At 45.1% G+C, this 15,743-nt stretch overlaps 1 protein-coding gene across 1 annotated transcript in view; it reads left to right on the top strand.

Annotated features, from left to right (window-relative positions):
• Window positions 1-15,743, top strand: part of LOC122799664 (melanotransferrin-like) — a 560,015-nt gene that overhangs the window by 455,521 nt on the left and 88,751 nt on the right. The window contains exon 13 of the mRNA XM_044068867.1: window positions 8,997-9,150. Within this exon, the coding sequence (XP_043924802.1) occupies window positions 8,997-9,150 (154 nt within the window). The remainder of the gene's footprint in view (window positions 1-8,996; window positions 9,151-15,743) is intronic.

Genomic DNA, 15,743 nt, shown 5'->3' on the forward strand with positions numbered 1-15,743 from the left:
GCAATTATCAGAGAGTGGTCACTGATACCTTCATGTGTCTTGTGTGAGAGCCCTGCAGTCATCAGGGAGTGGTCACTGATACCCTTGTGTGTTTTGTCTGAGAGCCCTGCAGTCATCAGGGAGTGATCACTGATACCTTTATGTGTCTTTTGTGAGAGCTGTGCAATTATCAGAGAGTGGTCACTGAAACCTTCATGTGTCTTGTGGGGTCTACCTGATTATGCTGAAAGCTGAGAAGAATGACAACGAGAAAACCGACACCAAAAGATCGACAACAGAGAAGACTGACAGTTGAGAATCCCGACTCTGAGAACATGTTAAGGTACGTGTGCAATAGGGACGGACGTTAGGGTCAGGGTGTGGGTAAGGTAAGTGTGTGATAGTGATGGATGTTAGGGTAGGTTGCGGGTGAGGTAAGTGTGCGATAGTGATGGACATTAGGTTTAGGGACGGGTTAAGTGAGTTAGGGTTAGGGTGTGGGTAAGGTAAGTGTGCGATAGTGACGGACTTAAGGGTTAAGGGCAGATTAAGTGAGTTAGGGTTAGGGTGCGGGTAAGGTAAGTGTGCGATAGTGACAGACTTAAAGGTTAGGGGCGGATTAAGTGAGTTAGGATTAGGGTGCGGGTAAGGTAAGTGTGTGATAGTGGTGGATTTTAGGGTTCGGGTTTGGGTTAAGGTTAGTGCATATATAGTTGTGTATGTAAGGTTTAGTGTAGGTTTGTAAGGTTTTTGGTGTGCTTCTGTTGTGTGTGTGTTTTTTGGGAAACTTATTTGTTTTGTTGATTGTTGGGATTGTGGTTTGTTGGGCATGTGAAGTTTCGTGTTTTTGAACTTTCAGTTTTGTCGTGTCGGTTATTTCATTGTCGGTGTTTTGGCGTGTCGGTGTTATCAGGTAGACCTGTCTTGTGTGAGAGCCCTGCAGTCATCAGGGAGTGGTCACTGATACCTTCATGTGTCTTGTGTGAGGGCCCTGCAATCATCAGGCAGTGGTCACTGATACCTTCATGTGTCTTGTGTGAGAGCCATGCAGTTATCAGGGAGTGGTCACTGATACCCTCATGTGTTTTGTGTGAGAGCCATGCAGTCATTAGGGAGTGGTCACTAATACCTTCATGTATCTTGTGTGAAAGCCTGGCAGTCATTAGGCAGTGGTCACTGATACTGTTCTGTGTTTTGTCTGAGAGCCCTGCAGTCATCAGGCAGTGGTCACCGATACCTTCATGTGTCTTGTGTGAGAGACATGCAGTCATCAGGCAGTGGTCACTGATACCTTCATGTGTCTTGTGTGAGAGCCCTGCAGTCATAAGGGTGTGGTCACTGATACCTTCACATGTCTTGTGTGAGAGCCTGGCAGTCATCAGGGAGTGGTCACTGATACCTTCATGTGTCTTGTGTGAGAGCCCTGCAGTCATCAGGGGTGGTTACTGATACCCTCGTGTGTCTTGTATGACAGCCCTGCAGTCATCAGGGAGTGGTCACTGATACCTTCATGTGTCTTTTGTGAGAGCCATGCAGTCATCAGGCAGTGGTCACTGATACCTTCATGTGTCTTGTGTGAGAGCCTGGCAATCATCAGAGAATGGTCACTGATACCTTCATGTGTCTTGTGTGAGAGCCGTGCAGTTATCAGAGAGTGGTCACTGATACCTTCATGTGTCTTGTGCGAGAGCCCTGCAGTCATCAAGCAGTGGTCACTGATACCTACATGTGTCTTGTGTGAAAACTGTGCAGTCATCAGGGAGTGGTCACTGATACCTTCATGTGTCTTGTGTGAGAGCCCGGAAGTCATCAGGCAGTCGTCACTGATACCTTCATATGTCTTGTGTGAGATCCCAGCAATCATCAGGCAGTGGTCACTGATACCTTCATGTGTCTTGTGTGAGAGCCCGGCAATCATCAGGCAGTGGTCACTGATACCTTCATGTGTCTTGTGTGAGAGCCATGCAGTTATCAGGGAGCGGTTACTGATACCCTCATGTGCCTTGTGTGAGAGCCCTGCAGTCATTAGGGAGTGGTCACCAATACCTTCATGTATCTTGTGTGAGAGCCCAGCAGTAATCAGGCAGTGGTCACTGATACCATTCTGTGTCTTGTCTGAGAGCCTTGCAGTCATCAGGCAGTGGTCACCGATACCTTCATGTATCTTGTGTGAGAGCCCTGCAGTCATCAGGGAGTGGTCAGTGATACCTTCATGTGTCTTGTGTGAGGGCCCAGCAATCATCAGGCAGTGGTCACTGATACCTTCATGTGTCTTGTGTGAGGGCCCGGTAATCATCAGGCAGTGGTCACTGATACCTTCGTGTCTTGTGTGAGAGCCGTGCAGTTATCAGGGAGTGGTCACTGATATCCTCATGTGTTTTGTGTGAGAGCCCTGCAGTCATTAGGGAGTGGTCACCAATACCTTCATGTATCTTGTGTGAGAGCCCGGCAGTCATTAGGCAGTGGTCACTGATACTGTTCTGTGTCTTGTCTGAGAGTCCTGCAATCATCAGGCAGTGGTCACCGATAGCTTCATGTGTTTTGTGTGAGAGACATGCAGTCATCAGGCAGTGATCACTAATACCTTCATGTGTCTTATGTGAGAGCCCTGCAGTCATCAGGGCGTGGTCACTGATACCATCACATGTCTTGTGTGAGAGCCTGGCAGTCATCAGGGAGTGGTTACTGATACCTTCATGTGTCTTGTGTGACAGCCCTGCAGTCATCAGGGGGTGGTCACTGATACCCTCGTGTGTCTTGTCTAAGAGCCCTGCAGTCATCAGGGAGTTGTCACTGATACCTTCATGTGTCTTGTGTGAAAGCCATGCAGTTATCAGAGAGTGGTCACCAATACCTTCATGTGTCTTGTGTGAGAGCCCTTCAGTCATCAGGGAGTGGTCACTGATACCTTCATGTGTCTTGTCTGAGGGCCCGGCAGTCATCAGACAGTTGTCACTGATATCTTCATGTGTCTTGTGTGACAGCCATGCGGTTATCAGGGAGTGGTCACTGATACCCTCATATGTCTTGTGAGAGAGCCCTGCAATCATCAGGAAGTAGTCACCAATACCTTCATATGTCTTATGTGAGAGCCTGGCAGTCATCAGGAAGTGATCACTGATACCTTTCTGTGTCTTGTCTGAAATCCCTGCAGTCATCAGGCAGTGGTCACTGATACCTACATGTGTCTTGTGTGAGAGCCATGCAGTCATCAGGCAGTGGTCACTGATACCTTCATGTGTCTTGTGTGAGAGCCCTGCAGTCATCAGGGTGTGGTCACTGATACCTTCACATGTCTTGTGTGAGAGCCTGGCAGTCATCAGGGAGTGGTCACTGATACCTTCATGTGTCTTGTGTGAGAGCCTGGCAATCATCAGAGAGTGGTCACTGATATCTTCGTGTGTCTTGTGTGAGAGTCGTGCAGTTATCAGAAAGTAGTCACTGATACCTTCATGTGTCTTGTGTGAGAGCCCTGCAGTCATCAGGGTGTGGTCACTGATACCTTCACATGTCTTGTGTGAGAGCCTGGCAGTCATCAGGGAGTGGTCACTGATACCTTCACATGTCTTGTGTGAGAGCCTGGCAGTCATCAGGGAGTGGTCACTGATACCTTCATGTGTCTTGTGTGAGAGCCCAGCAGTCATAAGGGAGTGGTCACTGATACCCTCATGTGCCTTGTGTGAGAGCCCTGCAGTCATTAGGGAGTGGTCACCAATACCTTCCTGTGTCTTGTGTGAGAGCCCAGCAGTCATCAGGCAGTGGTCACTGATACCGTTCTGTGTCTTGTCTGAGAGCCTTGCAGTCATCAGGCAGTGGTCACCAATACCTTCATGTGTTTTGTGTTAGAGATGTGCAGTCATCAGGCAGTGGTCACTGATACCTTTATGTGTCTTGTGTGAGACCCCAGCAGTCATCAGAAACTGGTCACTGATAACTTCATGTGTCTTGTGTGAGAGCCGTGCAGTTATCAGAGAGTGGTCACTAATACCTTCACGTGTGTTGTGTGAGAGCCCGGCAGTCATCAGGGAGTGGTCACCGATACCTTCATGTGTCTTGTGTGAGAGCCCTGCAGTCATCAGGGAGTGGTCACCGATACCTTCATGTGTCTTGTGTGACAGCTCTACAGCCATCAGGCAATGGTCACTGATACCTTCATGTGTCTTGTGTGAGAGCTCAGAAGTCATCAGGCAGTGGTCACTGACACCTTCATGCGTCTTGTGTGAGAGCCCTGCAGTCATCAGGGAGTGGTCACCGATACCTTCATTTGTCTTGTGTGAGAGCCCTGCAGTCATCAGGTAGTGGTCACTGATACCTTCATGTGTCTTGAATGAGAGCCCGGTAGTCACCAGGCAGTAGTCACTGATACCTTCATGCATCTTGTGTGAGAGCCCTGCAGTCATCAGGAAGTGGTCACTGATACCGTCATGTGTCTTGTGTGAGAGCCCTGCACTTATCAGGAAGTGGTCACCAATACCTTCATGTGTCTTGTGTGAGAGCCCTGCAGTCATCAGGCAATGGTCACTGATTTTTTCATGTGCCTTGTGTGTGAGTCCGGCAATCATCAGGCAGTGGTCACTGATACCATCATGTGTCTTGTGTGAGAGCCCGGCAGTTATCAGAGAGTAGTCATTGATACTTTCATGTGTCTTGTGTGAGAGCCATGCAGTTATCAGAGAGTGGTCACTTATACCCTCATGTGTCTTGTGTGAGAGCCCAGCAGTCATCAGGGAGTGGTCACCGATACCTTTATGTGTCTTGTGTGAGAGCCCGGCAGTCATCAGGGAGTGGTCACCGTTACCTTCATGTGTCTTGTATGAGAGCTCTGCAGTCATCAGGCAGTGGTCACTGATACCTTCATGCGTCTTCTGTGAGAGTCCTGCAGTCATCAGGCAGTGGTCACTGATACCTTCATGTGTCTTGTGTGAGAGCCCGGCAATTATCAGGCAGTGTTCACTGATACCTTCATGTGTCTTGTGTGGGAGCCCGGCAGTTATCAGAGAGTGTTCACTGATACCTTCATGTGTCTTGTGTGAGAGCCGTGCAGTTATCAGGGAGTGGTCACTGATACCTTCATATGTCTTATGTGAGAGCCTGGCAATCATCAGAGAGTGGTCACTGATATCTTCATGTGTCTTGTGTGAGAGCCCTGCAGTCATTAAGCAGTGTTCACTGATACCTACATGTGTCTTGTGTGAGAACTGTGCAGTCATGAGGGAGTGGTCACTGATACCTTCATGTGTCTTGTGTGAGAGCCCTGCAGTCATCAGGCAGTGGTCACTGATACCTTCATGTGTCGTGTGTGAGAGCCCTGTAATCATCAGGCAATGGTCACTGATACCTTCATGTGTCTTGTGTGAGAGCCCTGTAATCATCAGGCAATGGTCACTGATACCTTCATGTGTCTTGTGTGAGAGCCCTGCAGTCATCAGGCAGTGGTCACTGATACCTTCATGTGTCTTGTGTGAGAGCCATGGAGTTATCAGGGAGTGGTCACTGATACCTTCATGTGTCTTGTGTGAGAGCCTGGCAATCATCAGGCAGTGGTCACTGATATCTTCATGTGTCTTGTGTGAGAGCTGTGCAGTTATCAGGGAGTGGTCACTGATACTCTCATGTGCCTTGTGTGAGAGCCCTGCAGTCATTAGGGAGTGGTCACCAATACCTTCCTGTGTCTTGTGTGAGAGCCCAGCAGTCATCAGGCAGTTGTCACTGATACCGTTCTGTGTCTTGTTTGAGAGCCTTTCAGTCATCAGGCAGTGGTCACCAATACCTTCTTGTGTCTTGTGTGGGAGATGTGCAGTCATCAGGCAGTGGTCACTGATACCTTCATGTGTCTTGTGTGAGACCCCGGCAGTCATCAGAAACTGGTCACTGATAACTTCATGTGTCTTGTGTGAGAGCTGTGCAGTTATCAGAGAGTGGTCACTAATACCTTCACGTGTGTTGTGTGATAGCCCGGCAGTCATCAGTGAGTGGTCACCGATACCTTCATGTGTCTTGTGTGAGAGCCCTGCCATCATCAGGGAGTGGTCACCGATACCTTCATGTGTCTTGTGTGACAGCCCTGCAGTCATCAGGCAGTGGTCACCAGTACCTTCATGTGTCTTGTGTGAGAGCCCTGCAGTCATCAGGCAATGGTCACTGATTTTTTCATGTGTCTTGTGTGTGAGTCCGGCAATCATCAGGCAGTGGTCACTGATACCATCATGTGTCTTGTGTGAGAGCCCGGCAGTTATCAGAGAGTGGTCACTGATACCTTCATGTGTCTTGTGTGAGAGCCGCACAGTTATGAGAGAGTAGCCACTGATACCTTCATGTGTCTTGTATGAGAGCCATGCAGTTATCAGAGAGTGGTCACTTATACCTTCATGTGTCTTGTGTGAGAGCCTGGCAATTATCAGGCAGTGTTCACTGATACCTTCATGTGTGTTGTGTGGGGGCCCGGCAGTTATCAGAGAGTGTTCACTGATACCTTCATGTGTCTTGTGTGTGAGTCCGGCAATCATCAGGCAGTGGTCACTGATACCATCATGTGTCTTGTGTGAGAGCCCGGCAGTTATCAGAGAGTGGTCACTGATACCTTCATGTGTCTTGTGTGAGAGCCCTGCAGTCATCAGGGAGTGGTCAGTGATACCTTTAAGTGTCTTGTGTGAGAGCCCTACAGTCATCAGGAAGTGGTCAGTGATACCTTCATGTGTCTTGTGTGAGAGCCCTGCAGTCATCAGGCAGTGGTCACTGATACCTTCATGTGTCTTGTGTGAGAGCCCTGCAGTTATCATGGAGTGATCACTGAGACCTTCATGTGTCTTAAATGAGAGCCCGGCAATCATCAGGCAGTGGTCACTGATACCTTCATGTGTCTTGTGTGGGAGCCCGGCAGTTATCAGAGAGTGTTCACTGATACCTTCATGTGTCTTGTGTGAGAGCCGTGCAGTTATCAGAGAGTGGTCACTGATACCTTCATGTGTCTTGTGTGAGAGCCCTGCAGTCATCAGGGAGTGGTCAGTGATACCTTCATGTGTCTTGTGTGAGAGCCCTGCAGTCATCAGGCAGTGGTCACTGATACCTTCATGTGTCTTGTGTGAGAGCCATGGAGTTATCAGAGAGTGGTCACTGATACCTTTCTGTGTCTTGTGTCAGAGCCATGCAGTTATCAGAGAGTGGTCACTGATACATTCATGTGCCTTGTGTGAGAGCCCTGCAGTCATCAGGGAGTGGTCAGTGATACCTTCATGTGTCTTGTGTGAGAGCCCTGCAGTCATCAGGCAGTGGTCACTGATACCTTCATGTGTCTTGTGTGAGAGCCCTGCAGTCATCAGGGAGTGATCACTGAGACCTTCATGTGTCTTGAATGAGAGCCCGGCAATCATCAGGCAGTGGTCACTGATACCTTCATGTGTCTTGTGTGAGAGCCCTGCATTCATCAGGGAGTGATCACTGAGACCTTCATGTGTCTTGAATGAGAGCCCGGCAATCATCAGGCAGTGGTCACTGATACCTTCATGTGTCTTGTGTGAGAGCCATGGAATTATCAGGGAGTGGTCACTGATACCTTCATGTGTCTTGTATGTGAGTCCGGCAATCATCAGGCAGTGGTCACTGATACCATCATGTGTCTTGTGTGAGAGCTCTGCAGTCATCAGGGAGTGGTCAGTGATACCTTCATGTGTCTTGTGTGAGAGCCCTGCAGTCATCAGGCAGTGGTCACTGCTACCTTCATGTGTCTTGTGTGAGAGCCCTGCAGTCATCAGGGAGTGATCACTGAGACCTTCATGTGTCTTGAATGAGAGCCCAGCAATCATCAGGCAGTGGTCACTGATACCTTCATGTGTCTTGTGTGAGAGCCATGGAGTTATCAGGGAGTGGTCACTGATACCTTCATGTGTCTTGTGTGAGGGCCTTCCACTCATCAGGAAGTGGAGCAGCTGATGGTGACAGTTGTGTCACATCACTCTTACTTATCCAAACTTACTTCACTGTAAGTCCTGCAGTATAACAGCTGTACTCACAGAGGATGCAGATATGTACTAGGAGATATGATTCCTGTAAATCCTGTAGGACAGAGGCCCATTAAACAATTGTGAGTACTGCAGATGTGTTCTTTGTACATCCTCTCTCCCCTAAGATAGTTTCCTGAGGTGTAGCAGCTGCTACGTTCTTGAGGATATAAGACACACTATCTCCTACTTGTGTTATTGCCTCTCTGATGTAGCAGTTCCCTGTAGTATAACAGTTTTTGAATTTCTGGTGATGCTTACTTGTTCTGGGTACATTCTCCCTTCCTTGAGATAAGCATTCCCTACTCAGTGTCTGAGTCACCGGGGATGAGGTAGGAGTTTGCTGGAACACATCAGCTCCTGATGCTTAGCATTTCCTGTTGATCATTAATATAACATTGAGGCTGAAGCACGCAGAAGATAAAAAGCAAACTACAGATTTGCTAATTACTGGATCTGACGTTGGTAATATAACCTAGGAAGTAGGTTACATGTAACTGCAGGATGGAATAAATTGCATAGTATTGAATCGTATCTATCTATCTATGTTAACTGGGATAGTCTGACAGGGCTAATACCCATTTCATTAGCATTCCAGAGAGAAAAACTCCAAGGTTGATATGCAATTTATGTTTAACTTTTTAATGATATTCAATTTATATACAATGTTTCCTATCCTAGTGACTTTTGACTTCACTGACAATAGTTTTACATTGAAATGCAGTTTGCATACATATTGACATACAATTTAGATATAGTTTTCTGTACTAGTAGACATTTGCATTCACTGAAAACGCATTTATCTCTACATAAGTGGTAAAATTATAGTCTCACAAGCACTACTACACACACACACACACACACACACACACACACACACACACACACACACACACACCATCCCACTGTGATGCCATCTTATGGTGCTCTGCTCAGACCGTCTGCTGTTTATGTCACATCAAACAGCAGGTTGTTTTTGCTTGGATGTCACATTAAGAAATGTTCTGTGTTTTATTTTAGGGTACCACAGTTACTTCTGGAAGAGCTGCATGCCAGGTTCTGATGGTAACCTCTGCAAAGTCTGCATTGGAGGTGAAGATGAAGGTAGTAAGGCCACTAAAAGATGCACACCCAATCATAATGAACGTTACTATGGCAACATGGGATCCCTTAGGTATGTGACTGTATTATATTCTACTACAGAAACACAAATCCTTAAGAACTGATTTCACAGGTTAATTTAAAATAACCTGACAGGCCAATACTATTGTCCTTGGTTTCATTTTTTTGTCCCTGGTTGGCCCTGTGAATTAGCTATTATATTAAGGACATTTGTCAAGCTTTGGTAAGTGACAGTTTGCAGTGGTTCTTGAATTTTGTGCTCAGCACACCATTCTAAACTATGAAGTTGTTTAACTTTTAACTTTGATAACATTGCTTACATATCAGTGTTGACTTTAATTGGCCGGTGTACTCTTGCTGTCTGCTTTATATTTGTGCTTGGCTGCCATATGACAAACATACTTTGAACTACATGTGTTACTGGATCTGACTTGAAAAACATTCCCCTGATATCTGGAAAGTAACATTTTTGCTTATTTTATACATTAGGGTATCTAGTGCTGTTTTGTGTTGTGATAATGTTATGCTTGAGACTGCCTAATTGGTTTCTCCTGATGACAGAAGGGCTTCTGCTGTTGTTTCTGGCTTGAATTACTATTGGTAGTATCGCATTGTTAACTTTAAATGACCTGTGTGCTTTCGTAGTCTGCTTTAAACTTGCAGTGCTTGCAAATGCAGTCATTCTGTTGTGCTGGTCTGCTATACAACAAACTTGCCTTAAACTATTCTATAGGTTCATAGGTTCATACTAGGCTATCTGCCCTGGGGCAATTATAAGCCTAGCCCGATTCTGTATGGCTTACGCCACCCCTTGATTTGAGTATACTATGCCCTTTTTAAGGTTTAGTTTACTGTGCCTCTGTCTAATAGTGACACGGGAGTAATCCCTGGGACAAACCTACGATCCCCCATCCACATATCAAGATTCTTCTTGAAGAGATTCAGTGAGGTGCTCTGCCTCACATGAACTGGAATTCTATTTCAGAGCGAAGGGAGCCTCTGGGTTATGAACCTGTCCCTCCAGCAAGTTCTATTTATTTCTGTGCTGAGGTTCAAGTCCCTCGAGCGTGTGGCTCTAAGGGATTTAGATTTACTGAGGTGGAGCATGTCCATTAATTCTGGATTTGACATAGCTTTGTATGTCAGGCATAGATCGCCTCGAAGTAGGCGGTATGCAAATGAGTAGAGCTGGAGATTTTTTAACCGAGCAGCATATGGCATCTTTTTGAGACCCTTGATCCTCTTGGTGAGATACTTTTGGGGTCTCTCTAATTGCTGCAGGTGTCGTTAAGGTACATCCCAAAAGGGGCATTGTATTCTATGATGGGCCTGATGAGGGATGAATAAAGGGGCACGATTACCTCTCTTGATCTAGATGTGAAACCCTTCGTGATGAGGTGGGCTATGTAGAAGGTCTTTCTAACCACTTTGGCAATATGGTTTTCAAAGGAGAGATTGCTATCAACTTGGGTCCCCAGGTCCCTAATAACTTTCTCTGTACTTAATGGGTTTCCGCCTATGTGGTAATTTGTGGGCACATTGTTTTTGCCAAAGGGCATGACTATACATTTTTTGGCATTTAGCTTTAAACCATGGCACTGGCACCAGTTATCTGTCTCTGTGAGACCTTTTTGAAGGATGTTTGTGTCAGCTGGAGAGTCGATTATGGCGCCCAGTTTGCAGTCGGCTGCAAACATGGTGAGCCATAGTCCTTCCAGGTTTGCCTGTACCTCGGAAAAGTATATACCGAACAAGAGTGGTCCCAGGACAGAACCCTGTGGGACGCCACTTGTGACCGGTTTCGAGTCTGACATGGCTCCAGCAACTCTCACTCTGTGGGTTCTGTCTTTGAGCCAGTTTGCAACCCATCTTGTGACATAGGGGTTTATATTTAAGCTGGATAGCTTATCTATAATGCCCGAGTGGGGTATTGTGTCAAATGCCTTTGCAAGGTCCAGATAGGCTGTGTGGACTACCTTCCCTTCATCTATGGCTTTGGTGACTGTTTCGAAGAAGTCAACCAGGTTCAAAAGGCAGGATCTGCCCTTGACAAAGCCGAACTGGGTAGGATCTAGTGTCTGTAGGTCCCCAATGTCTTTGTTTATGAGCTCCATGATGATCCTCTCCATAGCCTTGCAGACTAAGCTAGTCAGGCTTATGGGGCGATAGTTTCCAGGGTCCGTAGAGGCTCCACCTTTGTGGAGTGGGACCACTGTTGCTGTACGCCATTCTGTGGGCACATATCCTGTAGTGAGGCTGAGATTGTATAGCTGTTTTATTTGAGGGATTAGTTCCTCTTGGAGTTCATGTAGGACGCAACCTGGGACGCCATCTGGTCCCATGGAAGCAGTGTTTTTTGATTTGGAGAGGGCAGCCTTCACCTGAGCATCAGAGATGTTTGGGAGGCAGCCCTCTGCCGGGATAGATACTTGCTTTTTTGGGGGGGAGGGGTGGAGAAGTTTGCACTGAACCTGTCTGCCAGGATATTGGCGATGTCTGTGGGTTCAGTGTATTTTTTTCATTTAGAATCAACTCAGAACAAGTCTGGGAGTTGCATCCCAGGTTCCTAACATAACTGAAAAAAGCCTTATGATTGTCTTTGGTGTCCTGTGCAATTTTTCTCTCGAAGCTGGCCTTGGAGGATTTTAAGAGAGATCGTAATTTTTTGCTAGTACTGATCACAGATGCCTTCCCTATTAGGGATTTTGCTCTATCATGTAGTAGCTTCCTCCTTCTGTTGTACAGTTTATTTATGGCAGGGGTCCACCAGACTGGACGCCTGCCTTTGGATGATTGGGTCTTGGTTTTGTTTGGGATAGCATGATCCATGCATTCCTGGAGATGTCCATAGAATACGTTTATATAGGATTCTGCAGTTTGGGCCGTAGTTTCCACTGGCCCTGGGGCCTTGAAGGATTCCACTTCGGTTTTGAGAAGTGAGAAGTTCGCTTTTGAGAAGTTTTTCACTGTGGTTTTCTGGGCTGGGGGTAGGGTCGGGATGTGGACATCCAGTGAAATTAATTTATGGTCTGATCTTACCAATGAGGGATATACTTCTGGTGTGGAGCATAGAGTCCCCATGTTGGTAATGATCAGGTCTAGTATGTTGTCCCCTCTTGTGGGAGTGGTGACTAGTTGTTCCATAGCATTTGAGTTTATAATTTCCAGGAACCTTTGGGCTAAGGTGCTGGGGCTTGAGTAGTGCTCCCAGTCAATGTTTGGGTAGTTGAAGTCTCCCAATATAATGGTGTTCGGAGAGATCTTCATGTTCTCCAATGTTTTCAGGAAAGCCGAGTGGGATTCCTGACTTTGAGAGGGTGGTCTGTAGGATGCTATAAACTGAAAAGCAGTCTTGCCCACTGTTAGTTGCACATGGATAGTTTCCGATACTTCGTGCAATGCCACTAACCTGGAGGTGTGGATATCCTTGATAAATATGGAAACTCCCCCTCCTTTTGTGGTTCGGTCCGGGTTTTGGGGTCGAAAAGCATGATATGAGGTATAGCCTGGTAGTGCTGGGGTGCTCTCTGGAGCCTTGAACCAGGTTTCTGTCACTGCACAGATATCGATGTTCTCCATACTGAGGAGAGCTTGAAAAGTGCATCTTGAGGTTAAGACTTCTGGCGTTAAGCAGCATTACCCTTAGTTTCTTGTTCCTTGTGCTGTCTATGGGGGTGGGTTTGACTTTTGAGCCTTGCCTAAAAAGGGCACTATGGGGTGGCAAGAGCCTTTGCCAATATCCGAAAGCCCAGTGGTGACAGGTGCAAGCTGTCCCTAGCGAAGCAACGTGGCTTGTCGAGCATGTCATCCCAGGCAGACAGACACTGGATCCCCTTTGAATGACACCAAATTTTTAGCCAATTGTTAAAATCGATCATTTTGTCTTTGTACTGTGGCATCATTCTAGGTGAGGGTAAGATGCTGCTCAAGGTCAGGGTCATACCAGCCTGGACTACATGATCAGAGAGCTCCTCTATGTCTCTTTTCATGTAGTCCAGGGAGGTACGTCTCAGGTCATTCACACCAGCATGTACAATGACTGAGTCATATTTGTATTTGCTTTGGAGTGACCTGAGTGCTTGCATTATGTGGTGGATCCTAGCACCCGACAGGCAGCTCACCATGACCTTCTCCTTATTCAGCCTGGTGAGTGGGACGTCAATGTGTCTGACAATAGAGTCACCTATTACAAGAGTATCAGCTGTGTTATTCAGCCTTAAGGGCTGTGGCTGCTTGGCACACTGACTTTGTGGGCTATGTGTTGTGCGTATTTTGTTTTGAGGTAGCGTTTGCTTGGATGTCTGCTTTGGAGGTCTCTGTTGCTTAGGTAGATTTTTATTTAGAGCCTCAGTATGTTTTGTGTATTTATGTGTTTGGTTCACTGATGTGGTGGGACTATGTGATACTGGAATTGTGTTGTGTGAGGTTACCTTCTCCTCCTGACTGGTTACACCAGTTTTGAGATGAGAGAGCTCAGCCTCCAGTTTGGCTAAATAGTTGCATCTCTCACATATATTTGAACCTGTTTGGAGGAGGAGAGGGTTGTCCGTGTACATGAGACAGTTGTAACATTGCCTCAAAATTCCCAGATTCACCAGCTGGACTGGAGAGGAAACCACTGACTGACCTTTGGACATGCTAGAGTAATATAGGGAAACTGAATTTAAGATGGACCAATAGAGGACAGTGTAATCATAGAGAGTATAAGAGTAAGTAGTGCTTATGGTTTAATAGTGCTAACTTGTAGGATTACTTAATTGGACCAGTGAAGGGCCTTAGAATGAGAATATGGCGTTTAAACTGAAAGATAGAGCAGTTCTAAGGGAAAAAGTGAAGAGCAGACTTTTCGGCGCTGCCCGCTGTTGCACTATGCAAAAAAACACGCAAAAGAGGGTTTTAAGAGAGGAAGATGAAGGAGTTAGGAATTGACCCAAAATGGCCAATAAAACTACAGTTTCAAGTCAGTAACCACTCCCACAGGGGCAGGCAGGCTGCTCAATGTTTTTCACTGCCACTGATCAACAGAGAGACTTCCCTTTAGCCCAAGCAAAAAATGGCCTCCAAGAAACTTACAAACAGTTCAAGAACAGCAAGCCTGTAACTGAACTTTTTTAAATCTCAGAAAAGTGGGAAAAAAGCAAGATTTTTTTTTTTTTGTTTTTCTCAGAGATAGCAGAGGTTCACAAGTATCAACAAGTTATAACAGTGCAGTAAATGACCCCACACAAGAGTGCTAGGCCAAAGACAGATAAAATGCAAGTTTTGAGAAAAAAACGATTTTAAAAATAAGTGCAAACAGGAAATTCAGTAAACAGCTCTAGGTTGTGCTCTAAATACAGTTACTAATGCAGAAATCAAGTTTAACATGCCAGAAAATGCTCAAAATAGGTGGCTATGCAGAAAAACTTAGCAAATAAACAGAGGAAAAATACTTAAAATCTCAAAAGTGGCTCCTTTCTTCTCTCAGCGTTTTCTCCTCTTGGTGGGTGCTTCACCAACAGCCAACAAGCCTGAAAAGATGCCAAAACAACGAGGCAACCAGGTATTAAGAGAGGAAGATGAAGGAGTTAGGAATTGACCCAAAATGGCCAATAAAACTAAATGATCTTGCTTGGAAAACAGTTACATAATATCTATTAAGTGACCATTAGATGAGATGGTAAACCAAGGTGCCACCAGCCTGCATTGGTGGTAGCTCATGTGGATATACAAATCCAACAGCAATTATTGAAAAGAGTAGGAGTCTTTTATTTACATGCTATTTATATATTTCAATTTTTACATAGATCTATACATATTTACAACATTTCTTATTTATTTACAAAGTTTCCTCTGTATACATTCTATTTTCATCTTTATACATTTTTCTTCAAACTAGATCCCCAGTCTTTTTTCCATAACCACCATCTGATTTTCTTAATATTACTGATAATATACATTTCCCATTAAACATATCATTTAATATCTCATTGCAGATCACCCATACTGCATAAAGCAATCCTTTGTCCATTCTTATTTTATGTTCTTTGTTTCTGTTCTTACAGTACCCATATTCAATCACATCCATATTTTTATTTCTTAACTCTCAAAACATTTCCTTCACATAATTTTTCTAATTTCTCCACTCTTTTATATTTCATAAATACATGTTCTATAGCTTTAATCTTTTCTTCTCATATATCTTCCCATGGTTAACAGCACAATAATAATGTACTGCTATATTTGTATACCTTATTTTCAGATTTTCTTCTATCTCATCAATCTTTATCTCCCACACTTTTACTTTTTCTTGATAATTTTCTATTTCTTCATTAACATTTTCTTTTTCTCTCTTGTTTTTTTATTATCTCTCAAAATTGTTCATACTTACACAGTCTTCCTAGTAATTTCTTTTTTTTCTCATTTATCTATCTCAACACTTTAAACAGATTTAATGAAGCAGCAAATACTGCTGGATTTAATAATCCCAGTCCCCTTCATCTTTATTTATATATAATACTTCTGTCTTTACTTGATTTAATGTAGATCCCTATACAAAAGTGAAAATAGCTTCTAATAATTGTTTTTCATACATTCTTGAAATCATAAAAACACTTGACAAATATGCTATCTTTCCCATTAATACTGAATTTACCAATGTGGCTT

The sequence above is a fragment of the Protopterus annectens genome, chromosome 4.part0 (genome assembly GCF_019279795.1).
Source record: "Protopterus annectens isolate FY-2018-M chromosome 4.part0, PAN1.0, whole genome shotgun sequence".
Classification (NCBI taxonomy): Eukaryota; Metazoa; Chordata; order Ceratodontiformes; family Protopteridae; genus Protopterus; species Protopterus annectens.